Consider the following 20413-nt stretch of genomic DNA (forward strand, 5'->3'; position numbering starts at 1 on the left):
CAGAATTTCCTTCCTTCTTAAGGTTGAATAATATTTCATTGTATGTATATACATTTTTTTAATCCATCTTTTCATCCATGGACACTAGGGTTGCTTCTCCTTGGCTATTGTGAATAAGGGTGGATGTGACCATGAGTATACCAGGGGCCTTTTAAAACCCCTTATAGGGAGGCATGTCTAACCAAGTGGGACCATGGTCTTCAGAAATTCTACTATTAGAAGTTTATCCTAAGGACGTACTGATGGATATAGGCAGAGATTTAAAGTTTAGTTTTTTTGGTTTGTTTGTTTTTGTTTTTTTGAGACAGTCTTGCTCTGTCACCCAGTCTAGTGTGCAGTGGCACAATCTTGGCTCACTGCAACCTCTGCCTTCCAGATTCAAACCATTCTTGTGCCTCAGCCTCCCAAGTAGGTGGGATTACGGACATGTGCCATCACACCTGGCTAAGTTTTGTATTTTCAGTAGAGACAGGGTTTCACCATGTTGGCCAGGCTGGTCTTAAACTCCTGACCTCAGGTGATCTGTCTGCCTCAGCCTCCCAAAGTGCTGAAACTACTAGTTTTGTTTTTAAATAAGAAAAGGTATTAAAAGTCTATTAAGAGGTATTATGCTCTCTGCCTGGGTGATGGGATCATTGGTACTCCAAACCTCAGTGTCATGCCATATGCCTATGTAACAAACCTGCACACCTACCCCCACATCTAAAATAAAAGTTGAAATTATTTTAAAAATCTACTGGCTGTTCATAATAGGGCAGTACTTACATTAATACCATGTCCATAGAATAGACTACTATGCAACCAGTAAAGATTTAGGCATGAATTCATTCAGAGAGAGATTTTTAAGTGGAAAAAGCATAGGTTACTCAAGGGAGTTAAGATTATTTATTGTAGTTGGTGAAATCATAGAGTTTTTAAATAAATGGTTTAGCTTAAAAGTGTTTTTTCAGTCTCTAATCTTTAATGATAATGTATTGCTTTTTAATTAAATTTGGGGGGAAGGAGCATGTATTCTTTTTTTCTTTCTTTTTTTTTTTTTTGAGACGGAGTCTCGCTCTGTCACCCAAGCTGGAGTGCACTGGCCAGATCTCAGCTCACTGCAAGCTCCGCCTCCTGGGTTCACGCCATTCTCCTGCCTCAGCCTCCCGAGTAGCTGGGACTACAGGCGCCCGCCACCTCACCCGGCTAGTTTTTTGTATTTTTTAGTAGAGACGGGGTTTCACCGTGTTAGCCAGGATGGTCTCGATCTCCTGACCTCATGATCCGCCCGCCTCGGCCTCCCAAAGTGCTGGGATTACAGGCTTGAGCCACTGCGCCCGGCTCTTTTTTTTTTTTTTTTTTTGAGACAGAGTCTCGCTCTGTTGCCCAGGCTAGAGTGCAGTGGCTGGATGTCAGCTCACTGCAAGCTCCGCCTCCCAGGTTTACACCATTCTCCTGCCTCAGCCTCCCGAGTGGCTGGGACTACAGGCGCCCGCCACCTCGCCCGGCTAGTTTTTTTTTTTGTATTTTTTAATAGAGATGGGGTTTCACCGGGTTAGCCAGGATGGTCTTGATCTCCTGACCTTATGATCCGTCTGTCTCAGCCTCCCAAAGTGCTGGGATTACAGGCTTGAGTCACCACGCCCGGCCAGGAGCATGTGTTCTATAGTCATCTGGTTTTGAGCCTTTGCTTCATGACTTTGGCATGGCATTGGTCTCAGGGCCTCAGTTCTTTCATCCACAACATGTAACAATACCTATACTTCCTACCTTGTGCAAAAATTATTGAATATCCATTCTGGGCTTCAGATAAAAAAAAAATTGGTAGATCTGTGTTAAGTCCAGGGGGATGGTCAGCACAAACCAATCATTGCTGCACTGAATGCTAGACATGTGTCAGGGCACCATGAGGATACAAACAGAGGCAGCATTTAGCTCAGGAGTGAGGTGGAGTAGAGAGCAAGCAAGGAGTCCAGGAGAAAAAGGCTGAGCTTAAGAGTAAGGTGGAGCAAAGAAGAGGGATTGGGGATTCTCCAGGCAGAGGATGCCGCAGGAGTGGGCACCTCAGGCTGGGTGGAGAATTGAAGAGAATTTGGCATTGTAGCATGCCAAGTCCAGTGTAGGGCATGGCTGTTGTGGAAGTGCAGGAAATAGTGCTTCTACTAGCCATTTAGAGAATTCAGGTCGACACCTGCTGGCTTTGGAGAAGATTAAGTTTTGAATGCCCTCGGGACCATGACCACTGGCCGTTGGCTGCATGAGCCTTAAGCTCGGTGCCTGACTTGTGCGTTTGGAAGTCAGGCTTGCTGGGTGAGTGAGAATTCTCCCAGCTGAGCCGATAGACCATAAGGCTGATGGACTTGAAATGTAGCTGGAAGAAATAAGATAGGAATTTTGATTACTTGGTAATCAAAGGGTACTAGGTACACCTTCTTTAAGACTTAACAAACTAATGCTCAGTTTTCTTTTGCTCCATGTGTGCATGGGCAGGCTGTAAGAGATGTGTGTCTCTGCTTATTCAGCTTTTTGAAATCAGCTTTCATGGAATTTTAACTTCCTGGCTTCCAAGCAAACTTGCAAAATGTAGAATGCTGGCGAGCATGGCTCACTGTTGTTCTTGGAGCTATTTGTTTTTTAAATTGAGTTAAAAAAATTAAGCGTGAGTGCCAAGAGAAAACAACTGGCCCCATTCTTCCCCGGCCTCTGTGTGGGTGGGTTTCTGAATTCCTCTTTGTTTCCTCTCTGGCAGTGCATTAAAGGAGTTTGAGCAGGTGCCGGGACACTTGACTGATGAGCTCCACCTGTTCTCCCTTGAGGACCTGGCCAGGATCAAGAAAGGGCTGCTGGCACCCTTACTCAAGGTCATTCTGAAAGCTTCCCTTGCACACGTGGCCGGCTGCGAGGTGAGGGTGCACCCGGAGCAGATGCGTTCCCGACGCACAGGGCATGTGCTGGGTGTTCTGCACTTCATTTCACTCTCACAAACCCTGAGGGAAGTGCCAGTGACCTAGTTAGAGATGAGAAAACTGAGGTCAGACCTGTGAAGTAGCAGCTGAGATCCCCCTGCGGGTAAGTGGCAGAGCCGGGATGCAAGCCTGGACCAAGGGACTTCGTCTGGGTGCCCAGTTCTGCTCAAGGACCACTCTGCCCTGAAGTGCCAAATATAGTCATGTGGAACCAGGATTCAGTGGAACAGGAAGCTCTGTGTCTCGAAGGATTGAAGAACTGTAGTGCAGCAATGAGAAATGAAATTAGATCATTGCAGAGTGCATGTTTACAATTAGGCCCTTACTCTGGTACTTTAAAACTGCTTTGATGTGGAATTGGATGACCTTATATTTTTTTCTTTTTTTTTTTGATTCTGATCCATTCATTGCTGCAAAACACAACATGCTTTTCTTTCTAGAGGCTGGAATCATAGATATTCAAACACTAATGTTTATAAAGTTCTGTAATAGTGAAAACTCAGCTTCTCCATCAAGCGAAGGTTTTAACTTTTTGATGTCTTCTTTTACAGCTGTGTCAAGGAAAGGGCTTTATTTGTGAATTTTGCCAGAATACGACTGTCATCTTCCCATTTCAGACAGCAACATGTAGACGATGTTCAGGTATCTTAATAACTTAATAACATAAGCTTAATAATAGCTTAACTAATTAACTAAACTAAGTTCAGTAACTTAAACACAAAATTAACTTAAGCTGAAAGATAGCTTAATAATTTAAGCACAGTTATTTAAAGTACAGTCATGCTGGTGTGTGCTTGTATGTTGGATTGGAGATAATGAAGTTTTGGGCACAGAAGGAAGAGTATTTGGGTGGGGCAGGGATAAAGGATGATATCTTCTGGTGCAGGGTTTGGATAGAGGAGATGGTCCCTTTGTTGCCTATGCCCACCTCTCTGTCTTGTCATTGGATCAGTCATGCCCAGTGGCGAAGTCCCTGGCTGCTTTTGCACCACAGAGGCAGAGCTGAGTAGCCATTGTAGAGACCACATGACCCACAAGGTCTAAAACATTTGCTATCTGGCTCTTTACAGAAAAGGTTGCCGACCCTTCTATGGTATTAGTGCCTGAGAGAATCCCGTGTTCTGTAAACTCTGTTTCCTGGGAGAGATCCTGGTAATGAACTCTACCTTCACCCTTGATGGGGCATATCCACCTCTCAGGCCACTCCAGTGTTGTCTCTCCAACCCTTTAGGCAGTGTTGCAGGACTGGCTCCCCAGCAAAGAGACTGTGGGGCAGAGATTTGCCAGAAAAAGTTTCATGTTCCTCAACTTAATACCTGTGGCGGTGTGCAGGCAGTAAGACTGGGAGAGGGAGAAGCTGAACAGTGGTGGGTTGCAGTGGAGCCCTCAGCTCATCTCATGGGGAGCTCTGGAGTTTGGTGGCCTTTCAGCATTGTTCCAAACTGGGGACACATTGGGGCCAGCCTTCTCACTACGTAGTGATCCGTCACTGAATGCAGGCTGGTGCCAGGCACGGGGCATGAGCTTGGACAAAGCAGCTTTCTCGATGTAGGGCCATTTCTAGAGAAACAATGTGGCTTCCCAGCAGTTATCAGCCACCAGCTCTCTCGGCAATTGGGGAAACGCCTGCCTCGGTGCTTGAGCAGATCCAGGGGACACTGCGGCGTCCATTACATCAGGCTCTCTGAGCCTCCTGTTCATGACCTGTTGGAAGAGTCCAGCAGGTCTGCTGAAACATGACCTACTGAAACCTGAGTTTCAGCCTGGCTGGTTTCTTTTTAGAGACTCTGGGTTCTGAATTCAGACCCCCTCCCTCCCTAGGATGGAGATGAATGTCTGCAGAAATGTGAGAAAACAAGATAGCCTATTTGCTGACGGCTGTCTTCCTTGCTTGCAGTGTGCAGGGCTTGCTTTCACAAACAGTGCTTCCAGTCCTCCGAGTGCCCCCGGTGTGCGAGGATCGCAGCTAGGAGAAAACTTCTGGAAAGCATGGCCTCTGCAGCAACATGATGCCCCTGAGTATTGTGAAAAAGACTGTTCAACATGCCTTATGATAACATCGATTTGTGTCCATTATTGGTGACATTGTTTTAGATTTCTGGTATTGTATATTAAGGAAAAAGATGGTCTATATTCTCTTTATTGCATATACTTAATGTTTCAAAAGAATGCAGAATCTGTGATTAAGCACAGAGTTGATAGTAGTGGTTTTGTTTACAAATGTTCTGTTTTGGCTGCTATTGGTTTTTTAAAGAGGTTTTTTATACTTTTGTATTTGAATAGTTATGTTTAACTGATGTTGAGCCAGTGTGTGTGTGTGTGTGTATGTGTGTGTGTGTGTGTACCTATGTGAATTGTAACTGACAAGATGAATTACTCAGTTTCTCTCCCTCTAATGCTTGTTTGATGAAACTGCTTGGTGCTTCCAGTGAACAAAAATAGGACCCCAAATCTGTTTGTTCTGGCTTTTATTTCTTCAAGAAACAGACTTCCACTTAAATGCCATTTTGTGATTGTGTCAATCATACACATTTTATTTACTCCAGAGTTTGAATAGAGAGTACACATTTCTTCTGCAGGTTTATTTCATGATGAGTTTGAGTTGCTTAGCAGGGCGTGTAGATCCAGTTGAAGTGCAGTTTGCAGCAACCGCCTCTAGATGGCATTCTTTCAGGTGGCACAAATCGAACCTGTATTGGTCGTCTCTGTTCCACATGCTGTAATGTCAAGGGATGCAGGAGTAGAACTCCATCCCTGCCCTCGAGGATCTTGCTTTATAGGTGTAAAACTGAACATAAGGTATTTGCAGATTTAAACAAATTGGGGGAAATAATGAACAGTGTGAATCTAGTAATAACATTAAAATCATAGACATCGACTAATAAGGTTAAATGAATCACAAAACTTTTATGAATTTCTTTTTCCTAGTAGTTCTTATATGTTTTCCTGAAACATGTGAGCCTATTCTTTTTTCTTCTACTTTCTATATACTTTCTCCTACTTGAGAAAGGGGCCTTGAGGCTGGGTCCCTTCGTGGTATATCTTTAGACTGAACGGTTTTCAGCCTAGGGCTTGGATGTTATATTCCCTGGGATTCACATGCCCTAACTAAACCTACCTTGATTTTCTCAGACAGCACAGGCAGGCAACGAAGCTTTACAGATTGTCCCCTAACTCCATCCCGCCGTGTGTATGTGTGTGTGTTATTCAATGGGATAGTATTGAGCACATGCAAGAAATGAATGACTTCTGTCAGTCTCTTTTCATTCAGTCTTCTCATTCTGTCAGTGTGTTCTCATCCGTGATGCCTCTGCCAGAACTGTGCTCACATTCATCAGTTAAGCCAGATCTTTTTTAACTATTATAGAAGTGTAGGCACACAGAATAAATAAAACCAGATTTCAAACAATGTTTCATTCTTGCCCATTGCTCATGTTCTCTATTAGGAATCAAGGGTAAGAGGAGTGATATGTTCACATTCCTTTCTGAGGTAAATGTCTATATCTCCATTTACAGGCGTGGAAACAGGCCTAGAAAAGAGCAATAACTTTCCTCGGTTCCCAAGGAAGTGCATGATGGAGCTGGGGTTGGCATTCAAGTCCACCTGCCTCCAAAGCCCATGCTTAGCCCCTGCTTCTTTTGTAGTGTCTTTTCGAGACAAAGGAGAAAAAACAACCTTAACTGGTAAGTGTTGCTCGAACCTGCAGAACTGGCATTGGGTGGAGTGTTTTCTCACCTCAGTGTTGATTTCAGGCAGCTGCTGTGGCTCGAGCATTGCTTGAAGGGCTCTGTGCTCGGGCTTTGTGTGTTTGTAAGGCACTGATGAGCCTGTGTGTGTTACGTATCTTTGCTATTAAGGAAGGGTGCATAGCAGTTGCTAGGAAGTGATGCTTTCGATTTTTTATTTTGAGGAAGAATTAGGTCATTTAAATAACTGCAGTATGGGATTTGTCTGAGACTTTGTTCCTCTCCAATGTGATAATAGAGGCTTCTTCCCAGGAAGACACTTGTTATGGAAGTGATCTTCAGCCCACATGGAGCACCCCGTAGGGAAGTGATTAGTTGTGGCATAGATAGCTGTTTAATGGGTCTTCCTGATTGTGAGGGTTTTCTGTTCAATTCTTCCTTGGCTGCAAGAAGACAAATGCCTGGTCAGACCATTACCCGCTGTGAGGCATCAGTTGCAGTGCTGTAAAGGTCAGTGATTCATTTTCTGCCTCTACACTCTTCACATGGGCAATTCCAGTAGTGTGTCATTTACAGTCGTGATTCTCAACTGCAGAGAGGAAGTTATACCATCTCGAGGCAGAGGCTGTAGGATGCGGAGGGGCAAGCCATCCCAAAGACGTCTGGTGTGTTGACCTGGGTGAGAATTATTGGCCACAGCTTCAGATTAGATCCCAAATATGCTACTTTCTACCTACCTATGGTGACTCTGGGTTCTCTAGTTTGGTTTGTTTGACTCCTGCAAACCTCATGCTGAAATTTGATCCCCAGTGCTGAAAGTGGGTCTAATAAGAGGTGTTTGCGTCGTGTGCGGGCGGATCCCTGGTGAATAGCTTGGTGGTGTCTTTGTGGTAATGAGTGAGTTCTCACTCTTAGTTCCCATGAGAGTTGGTTGTTTTAAAGAGCCTGGCACCTCCTGCCCTCTCTTTGCCTCCTCTCTTTCCTTACGGTCTTCCAGTGAACTTCCAGAGCACGCGCAGGCTCATCTGCCCCTCTCCCATGAGTGGAAGCAGCCACAAGTCCTCACCAGAAGCAGATATTGGTGCCGTGCTTGTACAGCCTGCAGAACCATGAGCCAAATTAACCTCTTTTCTTTATGAATCACCCAGCCTCAGGTATTCCTTTACAGCAACACAAATAGACTCAGACACCGGAGAAGCCATTTAAATGATCTAAGCTTCTGTAAAATGAGGGATATGACTCTCTGCAGTTGAGATGAGGGTTAGAAATGAAAATGAAGCACCCACTAAAAGGCCTGGTATGAGCAAGGGCAAATGGTAATAATGAGGTCTAGACAGATTGCAAACTGAGTCATACCCTCTATTTTCTGTATCTCAGGGTAAGTTACTCCCTGGGTCTCAGTTTATAATCTGTAACACAAGGATTAGAACAATAGCTACTGCTGTGGGTTGAATTGTGTCCCATGAAAGAATATGTTAAAGGCCTAACTCCAGGTGTCTGTGCTGTGTCCTGTTGGGACGAGGGTCTTTGCAGATGTGGTTAAGTCAGGATGAGGACATAGTGCATTAGGATGAGTTTTGATCTAGTGTCTGGTGTCCTTATAAGAAAAGGGAAATTGAGAGAAGAGAGAAGATGGAGGGAAGAACAAAAGCAGAGGTTGGGGTGATGCATCTACAAGCCAAGGAGCACCAAGGATTGCTGGTGGCCACCAGAAGCTGGAGACAGGCAGGGGCAGATTCTTCCTCAGAGCCTTCAAAAAAAAAACCAACGTGGCTGACCCCTTGATTTCAAACTTCTGGCACTGAGAATTATGAGAGAATAAATTCCTGCTTTTTTGTTTTTTTGTTTTTTGAGATGGAGTCTTGCCCTGTCACCCAGTCTGGAGTGCAGTGGTACGATCTTGGCTCACTGCACCCTCCGCCACCTGGGTTCAAGTGATTCTCCTGTCTCAGCCTCCTGAGTAGCTGGAATTGCAGGCACACGCCACCACACCTGGATAATTTTTGTATTTTTAGTAGAGACGGGTTTTCATCATGTTGGCCAGGCTGGTCTCGAACTCGTGACCTCAGGTGATCTGCCTGCCTCAGCTTCTGAAAGTGCTGGGATTACAGGCCTGAGCCACTGCACCTGGCTCTGTTGTTTTAAACCACCCAGAGTGTGGTCATTTGTCCGAGACTTCAGAATTCAAACTGCTGGAAGGAGCATGATAGACGTGTTGGGAAGGGGTTTGACACGGAGTTTCTGCCCCCAGGTCTGAGCCTGCATGACTAGCTTAGCCATCGTCAAACGCCACCTGCAGGAAGCCTTCCTGAGCTAATCGCCAAAGGAGAGTGAAGTGTGTCATTTGTCAACCTCCTCTAGAAGCATGCTTCCTTAAAACAAGCATTTAAGGATCTCTGTTTTTATATAATTTCTCAACTGGTATGGAAAGGAAAACCGTAGTTCCCCTTTTTCACTTCACTAGAAACTAAAACAATACTTTTTTGAGTAATGCTGAGGTAGCAGGCTACAGACACAATTGGGAAGCTTCGGCACAAACATGAGAAAATGAGAACCTCTGCATCCTTGCACGTCTGGGCAGCTCTCCAAGCCAAGAGGACTAAGGATTGAAGAGCTTAGCCACATAGGTTAAGCAAATTGTGTATTTTTCCTTGCACTTTTTTTTCTTTTTTTTTGAGACAGGGTCTCACTCTCTCTCCCCGGCTAGAGTGCAGTTGGTGTGATCTTGGCTCACTGCAACCTCTGCCTCCCGGTTCAAACGATTTTCCTGCCTCAGCTTCCCTAGTAGCTGGGACCACAGGCATGTGGCACCACGCCCAGCTAATTTTTTTCTGTTTTTGGTAGAGATGGAGTTTCGCCATGTTGGCCAGGCTGGTCTCAATCTCCTGACCTCAAGTGATCTGCCCGCCTTGGCCTCCCAAAGTGCTTGGATTACAGGCATGAACCACTGCGCCCAGCCCTTCCTTGCACATTTTCTGGCCTCTACCTGTGCTTCCAGCCTTCTGTCTCCCCAGAGCTGCCCCCTCTTTTCTTGTCTTGCCATGTTCCTGCCTCCATGGTCTTGTTCTTGCATCCCTTGCCTGGGATCAGGACTGCCCCTTCATCCTGGAAAGAGGCCCTGCTCTGGCCTTCCTTGGGCTACGTATACCCCACTGGTAAGGAGGCAAAGGGCAAGGGCACCCAAAGCCCCCACCCTTCCTGTTAGATCATGTACTTGGAGCCCCAGACAGAATCCCCTGCCCTGTCGTCTCAAATCCACTTTTAGGGCTGCTCAGGTCTTTCCCCGGTCCAGCCTCCTGAAAGTGAACTGCGCTGCTAAGACCAAGAGGCAGCTGCTTGTGGGACAGAGCCAAAGTGGGAAGAGAGAGGGGCAGGGGTTGGCCCAGTGCTAGCTATACCTGAGCCACCATGCTCCAGAGCAGAGCACGGAGGAGTCAAAGATTTCAAAATTCAAACCTGCTTTCTCGGGTCCTGATGAAGGCATATTCACCATGGCAGGAGGATAAAACATATTTCAGCTTTTAAATACTTGGATATATGGCACGTGGACCTGTATTTGTGCTCTTGCCTAGGCTCTGCAGATGGGAATGGTGGGCCCTTCCCCTTTCCATCTCCCTCCCGATCTTGCTCATTCTTCAGGGTACTGCTCATGCACACACACGCTCCCTTCTCCTTAAACTCTGATATCTGCATTTGCCTCATTATTCCACTGGGAACAGCTCTCAGAACTTTTGACAGCCTTTGATCCTTTCTATCTGCCCTTGAAAGTCTCTTGGAGACTATGAGAGAGACTTGATTCTCCCTTTGCTCCTGCAGCCCCTGAAGGTCCATGTTCCCAAGGGTCCTACCCAGCTCCCTGAGTGATTGTTTGAAATAGAACTACTCAGGAGTGTGGCTCCTGCATTGGACTTTGCACAAGCAAGAATAAACCTTTATTGTGTTCAGTTCCTGAGATTTTGTGGGGCTGGTTCCTGCAGTGTGAACTAACCTACTCTGGCTAATATAAGATGTCCTGATGCCTGTTGTCCAGGGGATGAGTACTGAGGGAACAGGCTTGTCACTGTCCTAGTCTGTTTGGGCTGCTACAATAAAATACCTTACACTAGGTGGATAATAAACAACAGAAACTTACTGCTCACAGTTCTGGAAACTAGGAAGTCCAAGATCCAGACAACAGCAGGTTTGATGTCTATTGAGGGACCACTTCCTGGTTCATAGATGGCACCATCTCACTGTAACCTTACGTGCTAGAAAGGAGAGGGAGCAGGCTGGACGTGGTGGCTCACACTTGTAATCCCAGCACTTTGGGAGGCCGTGGCAGGCGGATCATGAGGTCAGGAGATCGAGACCATCCTGGTCAACATGGTGAAACCCCGTCTCTACTAAAAATACAAAAATTAGCTAGGCATGGTGGTGTGTGCCTGTAGTCCCAGCTATTCGGGGGGCTGAGGCAGAAAAATTCCTTGAACCGGGGAGTTGGAGGTTGCGGTGAGCCGAGATTGCACCACTGCATTCCAGCCTGGCATCAGAGTGAGACTTGGTTCCTGCCCCGTTTTCCCCCCCACCCAGAAAAAGAGAGAAAGGAGAGAGAGAGAGAGAGAACTTCCTGGGGTCTCTTTTTATAAAGGCATTAATTCCCTTTATGAGGGTCCCACCATCATGAACTAATCGCCACCTAAAGACCCCACCTCCTAATACTGTCACAATTGGGGGTTAGGTCTTCAACACATGACTTTTGAGGAGATATAAATATTCAGTCCATAACGGTCATGCAGACATCAAAAACTATTCTATACCTCTGAGTTATCCATATTATCTAGTATTCCTTACATTAAAAAATAAAGAAATATGCAGAGAGAAAAAAATTCTTTAACATCACATTCCTTTCCAGTCCTACCTCTATGAACTTTTTCACAGCAACATTTTTGAAAGAACAGTTTTTAATGTTTGCCATCGCTTCCACACCTCTTTCTTCCTTTACCTACAACAATAGCATTTCCCTCTCAACCATTCTCCCCAAACTGTCAAGGTCACTAACAATAAATGCAGTAGTCACTGTATTGTCTTCATCTACCTCTCTACCACAGTTGCTTGCATTCTTCTTAACAAAAGAGAAGAATATTTTATAATAAAATATAGCTAAAAAGCTAGGCTATAATGAATTTTATATTGTAGTGGTGATTATCTCTGTATAGTGGCATTAGAATAATTTTCAAAAATTTTCTTTGTAAATGTTACCCTATAGACTAGATATCATTTTAAATAAATGATAAATCAGATGATACTAATGATAAATTATGGATGATAAATCAGCTGAGTACTATACAATTTTTAAGAGTGATGGTTGCGTTTCTGCTGTCTGCGCCCACAGTGGGGAAATCAGATTAGCTGTTGGGGACCACCTGAAACTTCATAGAGTCTGATGATGGAGGTGCTGCCTGGTACCCAAAGCTCCTGGTTTTCCTGGTTACTTAGTAAATTACTAAAGACCATGTGAGCAAAAAAGAACAGGGCCAGCTGTCAGATGGACCAAATGGATGGATGCAACCATTCACCTTCCTCCTGGAAGCTTTGGAACCCTGGAAACATCGTGACATTTGTGATCTGTCTCCTTCCTCTGCAGACAGTGGTCTCTTTTCTTGGTCTCCTTTGTGGGTTTTCCTCTTCTTTCTCAGTCCATCTCTAAATAAAGACAGAGATTCCAGGGCTCGGTTTTACCATCTCTTTTCTTCTCTTGCAATGGTCTTACCTAGTGAAATAGCTTTGAATGACTTCTGAATTTGTAGTTTCAGCCCAGAGGCATGTACTCAGCAGCCCACTGATAGCTGTGTTTGTATTAATATTTCTTTACAGGCTTTTCCACCTCAGAAAATGTCACCACCATAGACCCAGTCGCTTAAGAAAACACCTAGGAGTCATCCTATCCCTTTCCCTCACCCCCCAGATCCAGTCCATCAATAACTTCTGTCAGTTCTACCTACAACACATGTCTTAGTTGACGGCTCACCACAGCCACGGACATTATTACAGTCCAAGCCACCATCTCTCTCCTGAACTTCTGTTAGGTTGAACTACGTAGCATTGCTGCTATTTTATAATTGTTGAGCTACCAAATGACAATTTCCTGTGTGGTTCAGCCTAATTAAAAGCCTCCTATCTCCTCTTTCCACACTTGCCCCTCTATAGTCCATTCTCCACAGAACACCAGAATGTTTATAAAGCGTAAATCAGATCATGTATCTCCCTGGATTAAACCCTCTGAAGACTTGTTTTAAAATTAAGTTGACTGGGTGCTGGCTCACGCCTGTAATCCCAGCACTTTGGGAGGCCGATGCAGGAGGATCACTTGAGCCCAGGAGTTTGTGACCAGCCTGTGCAACATAGCGAGACCCTGGCCGGGTGCAGTGGCTCAAGCCTGTAATCCCAGCACTTTGGGAGGCTAAGACGGGCGGATCACGAGGTTAGGAGATCGAGACCATCCTGGCTAACCCGGTGAAACCCCGTCTCTAGAAAAAAACTAGCCGGGCGAGGTGGTGGGCGCCTGTAGTCCCAGCTACTGGGGAGGCTGAGGCAGGAGAATGGTGTTAACCCGGGAGACGGAGCTTGCAGTGAGCCAAGATCCGGCCACTACACTCCAGCCTGGGCAACAGAGCGAGACTCCGTCTCAAAAAAAAAAAAAACATAACGAGACCCTGTCTCTTAAAAAAAAAAAAAAGTTAGCTGGGCACAATGGTGTGTGCCAGTGGTCCCAGCTACCCAGGAGGCTGAGGTGAGAGGATTGATTGAGCCCAGGAGTTTGAAGCTGTAGTGAGGCATGATGCCGCCACTGCATTCCAGCCTGGGTGACAGAGTGAGACCCCATCTCAAAAAAAAAAAAAAAAGTCCAAATTCTTTACCCAAGCAGATTTCCTGTTGGGCTTGACCTGCACCACCTGCTGAGCTGTTCCTCTCTTCCCTCCACCAGGAACCTCTTTAAAAATTCCTCTTGCCCTTTCCGTGATTTCACCTGAGTACACCCCAAAATCTTCCCCCACTTTCCCTTGGGGTACAGTGAGTCTAAGTCATCCAGAATTTAGAGCCAGAAGCACTTGGATCCTTTCACTCCTAGTCCTGTGATTTGTGAAAAGTTGCTCCAATTTCTTAAGACTCAGGTTTCCTATTTGTAAAATGCTGATAATCTGTCTCACAAGGTTGTCGTACAGAGTAAATGATGTAAGTTATGAAAAGTATGTTTAGCACCTTGTCTATCACTTTGTGTATAGAATTCAGTGTTTTATGTTTTTTCCTGGCCTCCAAGCACCCTTGCCTACCCTTAGTCCATCCCCTTTCCTTTCTAAATCATAACTTCTCTATAACCTCTTGATTCAGCCCTGGTATAATTCACACATCTGAATCATTATCCCTGCCTCCTGCTTGTCTGACCCTCTGAGTCTTCCATAAAAATAACATCAACTTTCCTAAGGGACCCTTCCCATTCAGTCACTTGTCCTAGGGAGAAAAGAGTGACGTGGGGAGGAAAAAGTGATGGTTTTGGCCCACGGGCATCATGAGAATGTAGAGTGGTCCGTTAACAGTCAGGAAACCTACACGGAAAGGGTGGCTTAGACACTGTCAAGTGGAGTGACTTTGGACAGATCGTTTCATCTCTGCGTCTTGGCTCCCGTATCTGGAAAGTGGCGCATAACACCTACCTTGCAGGGTGATTGTGTGCATCTAACAAGATAATGGAAGTGGAAGTGCTATAATGTAAAGCACACGGAGATGTAGCTTAGAACAGTTACTCTCTTCTGGTGCTAGTGCTTATGAAAACCTCATGCCAGTGGTTTCCACCTTCAGAGCACATGTCAGTTGCCATTGGATTTCCTCAGACTCACCTCCCTGCCAACTGTCTTTCACTGTCAGAGTCCACATTTCGGCTGAGCTTCCTGGGGCCCCGTCTTTGGATGAGAGAAATGGTATGCGAGTGGCACAGGCCTAGTAGGGTTGTCAGATTTGGCACATAAAAATTCAGGCATCCAGTTAAACTGAACTTGAGATATATGAGTAAGTTTTTACATATACGACTACATTTTTACTGTATCTATGTCCTGTGCAATATTTATGTTTCTCCAACCCTGAGCTCTATGGAAAGCTGTGTGGACACTTTTCCTGCACTATGGCCATTCACGGTGGCCTGTGAGCTAACGTGACATTCTGACCATGTCCTGACCAGTCCCAGAGCACGTGCCACCCTCTTGGCGAGTCATTTTACCCAGGGAGCTGTTGTTGGTGGCCGTGGCCGACTGAGGATGCTGATATATGTGCATCGTCACAAAGCTCTCCTGGTACTGGAAGACTGACCACAATTTTCAGGTCTCCGTTGCCCATCTTCTGCGTCTTTACTTCTTGGGTGATCTCATGTATCCAGCAATTCTGAGTTGAAGACAGTTTAAAAATCTATCACTGAGCATCACCCTTCCTCCGGAAGCACAGGTGTGAACCTGATCCAGTGCATACTTTAGAGACCCTTGCAGCCTCCAAAGTTGACAGTTTTAAACAGTCAGAATCGCCTTCTGATTCCAGCTCCTCCTCAGGCTCTCACTTGGTTCTAAAGCATGACCTATAAAAATGCTCGAGTAAGCACATCTTCGTCACACCATGGGGACAGGAGAGTGGGTCAGGCTGCATACCACAAATGCCATCAGGCCCTCCCATTCCCTTGCAGAGTAGTCCTAGGACCCCCTGGAGATGTCTCCCGAAGATGCATGCTAGGGAACACTCTCCATACATATACACTATGTGTATACCCAATTGATACTATGGCTCAGACTATGCCTATGTACCCGAATGGTTCTTTTTTTCCAGAATAGTATGTTACAATGTGGGAAATTATTCCGAAGCCAGGTAAAATAAGAATATAGACTTCAGGGTGTCCGAAGAATCAGAATAAGTGTTGATATAAGATAGGATCTCCCCCTCCTGCAGGGTCAAAGAAGGTGGTGTTGAGATTGCGGTCTGTTAATAATATTGTAATGCCAGCGGCTAGTACGGGCAAGGATAGGAGGAGCAGTACTGCTGTAATTAGGACTGATCAAACAAATAGAGGGGTTTGGTATTGAGATATTGCAGGGGGTTTTATATTAATAATAGTTGTAATGAAGTTAATAGCCCCTAGAATAGAAGAAATGCCTGCTAGGTGAAGTGAGAAAATAGTTAGGTCTACGGAGGCTCCTGGATGAGAGAGGTTTCCTGCTAAAGGTGGATATACTGTTCAACCTGTTCCGGCACCAGCTTCTACTATGGCCGATGCGAGAAGAAGTAGGAAGGATGGTGGAAGAAGTCAGAAGCTTATATTATTTAGGCGGGGGAATGCTATGTCAGGACCAATTATTAGGGGTACTAGTCAGTTTCCAAAGCCTCCAATTATAATGGGTATAACCATAAAGAAGATTATGACAAATGCATGAGCCGTAACGATAACATTATAGATGTGGTCATTACCTAATAGGTTGCCAGGTTGACCGAGTTCGGCTCGGATAAGAAGGCTTATAGCTATACCTACGGTTCCAGCTCATGCGCCAAATAGTAAATATAAGGTTCCAATGTCTTTATGATTTGTAGAGAATAGCCAGCGGTTAATGAGCATAAGTGAAAAAAAGGTAAAATGGCTGAGTAAGCATTAGGCTGTAAATCTAAGGACAGAGGTTCAGTCCTCTTTTTACCAGTCCCGAGGTGATTTTCATGTTGAATTGCAAATTCGAAGGAGCAGTTAGATTTCTGCCGGGGCTTCTCCCGCCTTTTTTCCCTGCGGCGGGAGAAGTAGATTAAAGCCAGTTGATTGGGGCATTTAGCTGTTAACTAAATTTTTGTGGGTTTAAGTCCCATTAATCTAGTAAGGGCTTAGCTTAATTAAAGTAACTGATTTGCGTTCAGTTGATGCGGAATGAAATTCTGTAGTCCTTAGTGTGTTTCAGAAATTAAGTATGCTTAACTTACTAAAAGCTTTGAAGGCTTTCGGTCTTATATAACCTAAATTTCTAGGGAATAGTTAGGACTGTTGGGGATATAGGTAATAGGAAGGTGGTAATAATAATAAGTGGGGAAATAAGGAGTGTGGGTTTTGTATTTTCGAATTGTCATTTTATTTTTGTATTATTGGATGTGGGAAGTAGTGTTATAGAGGTAATATAAATTAGGCGTAAATAAAAATATAGGTTGAGTAGGGTTATAATAATTATAATAGTAGGTATAATGAAGTTATTATTTTTGGTAAGTTCTTGGATAGTAATTCATTTGGGTAGAAAGCCGGTTAGTGGGGGTAAACCTCCTATAGATAGGAGGGTGGATGATATTAGTGGTATTAATCAGGTGAGTTTATTTCAGGTGTGTGATAATATTAGGATCGTGGTGTTTGAGTTTAGGTTTAGGGCTAGAAATGCAGTAGTAGTTAAAACAATATATATGAGGAGGTAAAAAATTGTAACGTTTGGGTTATATGTTAAGGTTGTTATTATTCAGCCTATGTGGGTAATTGAAGAATATGCTAGGATTTTACGTAGTTGTGTTTGGTTAAGACCCCCTCAGCTGCCTGCTATGATGGATAGGATGGATAGGATCAGAAGAATATTTGTGTTAATTGATGAATAAATTTGGTATATAATTGAGATGGGAGCTAGTTTTTGTCATGTGAGGAGAAGTAGGCCAGGAATTAAGGGCGTTCCTTGGGTAACTTCTGGGATTCAGAAGTGAAAAGGGGCTATACCTAGTTTTATAGCGAGGGCTATTATTATGGCTAAAGATGAAGATTGATTAATATTATTTATCATGGTTCATTGTTCGGGGAATAGACTATTATATATAATTGCTATTATGAGGATTATAGATGCAGTGGATTGTACAAGGAAATATTTAGTGGCGGCTTCTGTGGAGCGAGAGTTTGTTTTTTTAATTAGGATTGAGGTAAAGGCTAATATATTTATTTCTAGGCCGGTCCAGGCTAGAAATCAGTGGGAGCTTAATAGTGTAATAATAGTACCTATAAATATGGTAAAATAAATGATAAGTTGGGCTAGTGGGTTAATTAGTACGGGAAGGATATAACCAACATTTTCGGGGTATGGGCCCGATAGCTTATTTAGCTGACCTTACTTTAGAATGAGGTGTAATAGGTAGCACGGAGGAGTTTGGATTCTCAGGAGTAGGTTCGATGCCTATAATTCTAGAAATAAGGGGATTAAGCACCTCTATTATTTACTCTATCAAAGTAACTCTTTTGTCAGACATATTTCTAGATTTGAGGGGGGATGCCAGAGGATATGATGGAAACTGAGATATATCATATAAGGAATGCTAGTGTAAGGGGAAGAAAATTTTTTCATAGGAGGTGTATAAGTTGATCGTAGCGGAATCGAGGATAGGTTGCTCGAATTCATAGGAATAAGGAGGTTAAGAGAAGTGTTTTAGTAATAAAACATGTTGTGAACAATTCCGGTGAGTGAATGGGATATAATGATCCTAGGAAAATTGTGGCTGTTAGGGCATTCATTATAATGATATTTATGTACTCAGCTATGAAGAAAAGGGCAAATGGGCCTGCAGCATATTCAGTATTAAAGCCTGAGACTAGTTCGGACTCTCCTTCTGTTAGGTCAAAAGGGGCCCGATTGGTCTCTGCTAATGTGGAGGTAAATCATATTATGGCTAGAGGTCATGATGGTAGGAGAAGTCAGAGGTGTTCTTGTGTTGTAATGAGTGAGTGAAGGTTGAATGAGCCGCTTATTAGCAGAATTGATAATAAAATAATGGCGAGAGTTACTTCATATGAGATTGTCTGGGCTACTGCTCGTAGTGCTCCGATTAGTGCATAATTTGAGTTTGATGCTCATCCTGATCATAAGATAGAGTGGACGGCTAAGCTGGATGTGGCTAGAATAAATAAAAGTCCTAGGTTAAGGTTAATTAGGGAATTGGGTATGGGGAGAGGTACTCATAAGAGAAGGGCAATGATAAAGGCTAGGGCTGGTGCAATAACATAAAGAGTAGTAGTGGAAGTTGAAGGTTTTAATGGTTCTTTGGTGAAGAGTTTTATTGCGTCGGCAAAGGGCTGTAATAGCCCACAAGGTCCTACAATGTTGGGTCCTTTACGTAGTTGTATGTAGCCTAGTAGTTTTCGTTCGGTGTGTAAGAAATGCTATAGCAACAATAGCGGGTAAAGTGACAAGTAGAATGTTTATTGTGAACATGATGTTAAGAAGAGGAGTTGAACCTCTGATTGTAAAGTCTTAAATTTTATGCAATTGCCGGGCTCTGCCATCTTAACAAGCCCTGTTCTTGGGCTGTATGTGTAGTTTTTTGTTAAGTTGAGACTAGGTCATTTATGGAAGGAAGGCACTTTATGAAGTAGGCCTTATTTCTCTTGTCCTTTCGTACAGGGAGAAATGTTAAATAGATAGAAACCGACCTGGATTGCTCCGGTCTGAACTCAGATCACGTAGGACTTTAATCGTTGAACAAACGAACCCTTGATAGCTGCTGCACCATTAGGATGTCCTGATCCAACATCGAGGTCGTAAACCCTATTGTCGATATGAACTCTGGAATAGGATTGCGCTGTTATCCCTGGGGTAACTTATTCCGTTGATCAAATTATTGGGTCAATTGTAGATATTAATTCGCTTTAACTTGTTCAGTCTTGGCATAGTCTATTCGGAGGTTTAGTTATGCTCCGAGGTCACCCCAACCAAAATTTTAAATGCAGGGTCAGGATATGTTAAACCCATAGGTTTATGTTGTTGTGATTGCATTAGTAGATTGAAGCTCCGCAGGGTCTTCTCGTCTTATTATTTTATGCCCGCCTCTTCACGGGCAGGTCAATTTCACTGGTTGGAAGTAAGAGACAGTTAAACCCTCGTGTTGCCATTCATGCAAGTCCCTATTTAAAGAACAAGTGATTATGCTACCTTTGCACGGTCAGGGTACCGCGGCCGTTAAACATGTGTCACTGGGCAGGGCTTACAAACACAAACACATGCAGAATTTATTGCCTTTTTCTGACCAAACCTGGTTCCAATTAGGTTAACTTTCTCTATTAACTACCTCCTCTCCTCACCAACCTGAAGTTGTGACATGTTGTCTCTGCTGTAGCATCCAGATGGCCAAAGCGTGGGGCAGGGCTGACCCTGATGGCCCCTGCCTCTAGCCCCTGCAGCCATCTGGGTCCATGTGGGTCCATGTGGGATCTCAGTAGCTGCCCAATTCCAGTTCCCCACAGAGGAGGAAAAGAGGCAGAAAAGGGAAGTGGGGTTAAGATGCTGCAGTCAGTTACAGAATCTCCATTGACATTCCGGCTCCCCAAGTTTTGTTGCTGATGTGTCCTCTCTCATCCTTTCTGTTCTTGTAAGTTTATGTCTTTAAAATAATTCCTTGATTGTTGCTTTTGAGTAGTCTTTCTACCGTTGCTTTAGAGGGACTTTAGCAGTATGCAAAAGTAAACATATGTTCAGGCTGCCATTTTTACAGGAAACTCAAGCTCACAGTCTTTTTATTTTATAATTTTGGTTAAGCTTACACTCTTAGCTGTTGCACTATGCCTCACCTCTATGTTTCACTGTCTCAAAAGCCCCCTTTTTTTTTTTTTTTTTTGAGATGGAGTCTCGCTCTGTCGCCCAGGCTGGAGCGCAGCTCACTGCAAGCTCCACCTCCCGGGTTCATGCCGTTCTCCTGCCTCAGCCTCCTGAGTAGCTGGGACTACAGGCACCAGCCACCACGCCCGGCTAATTTTTTGTATTTTTAGTAGAGACGGG

General features: G+C 44.3%; 1 protein-coding gene and 1 long non-coding RNA gene across 14 annotated transcripts in view; one reads left to right on the top strand and one right to left on the bottom strand.

Annotated features, from left to right (window-relative positions):
* Window positions 1-10586, top strand: part of RUBCNL (rubicon like autophagy enhancer) — a 51633-nt gene extending 41047 nt beyond the window's left edge. For 10 of the 13 annotated variants that reach the window (XM_033176929.1, XM_033176926.1, XM_033176938.1 and 7 more), the window contains 5 exons: window positions 2729-2882; window positions 3497-3587; window positions 4843-6629; window positions 7083-7142; window positions 7228-8396. In XM_033176929.1, coding sequence (XP_033032820.1) covers window positions 2729-2882; window positions 3497-3587; window positions 4843-4955 — 358 coding nt within the window. In that variant the 3' untranslated portion in view covers window positions 4956-6629; window positions 7083-7142; window positions 7228-8396. Of the gene's footprint in view, window positions 1-2728; window positions 2883-3496; window positions 3588-4842; window positions 6630-7082; window positions 7143-7227; window positions 8397-10448 lie in introns of those variants that run through there. The other 3 variants (XM_033176927.1, XM_033176932.1, XM_033176928.1) reach the window with 3 other exon arrangements.
* Window positions 1-20413, bottom strand: part of LOC117063280 — a 36130-nt gene that overhangs the window by 890 nt on the left and 14827 nt on the right. Inside the window, exons 2-4 of the long non-coding RNA XR_004428846.1 lie at window positions 15419-16640; window positions 13647-13656; window positions 9094-9099 (exon numbers count right to left, since the gene is read on the bottom strand). This is a non-coding gene — a long non-coding RNA (uncharacterized LOC117063280). The remainder of the gene's footprint in view (window positions 1-9093; window positions 9100-13646; window positions 13657-15418; window positions 16641-20413) is intronic.

This window comes from Trachypithecus francoisi, unplaced genomic scaffold (genome assembly GCF_009764315.1).
Source record: "Trachypithecus francoisi isolate TF-2019V2 unplaced genomic scaffold, Tfra_2.0 Lachesis_group18, whole genome shotgun sequence".
Taxonomy (NCBI): Eukaryota; Metazoa; Chordata; class Mammalia; order Primates; family Cercopithecidae; genus Trachypithecus; species Trachypithecus francoisi.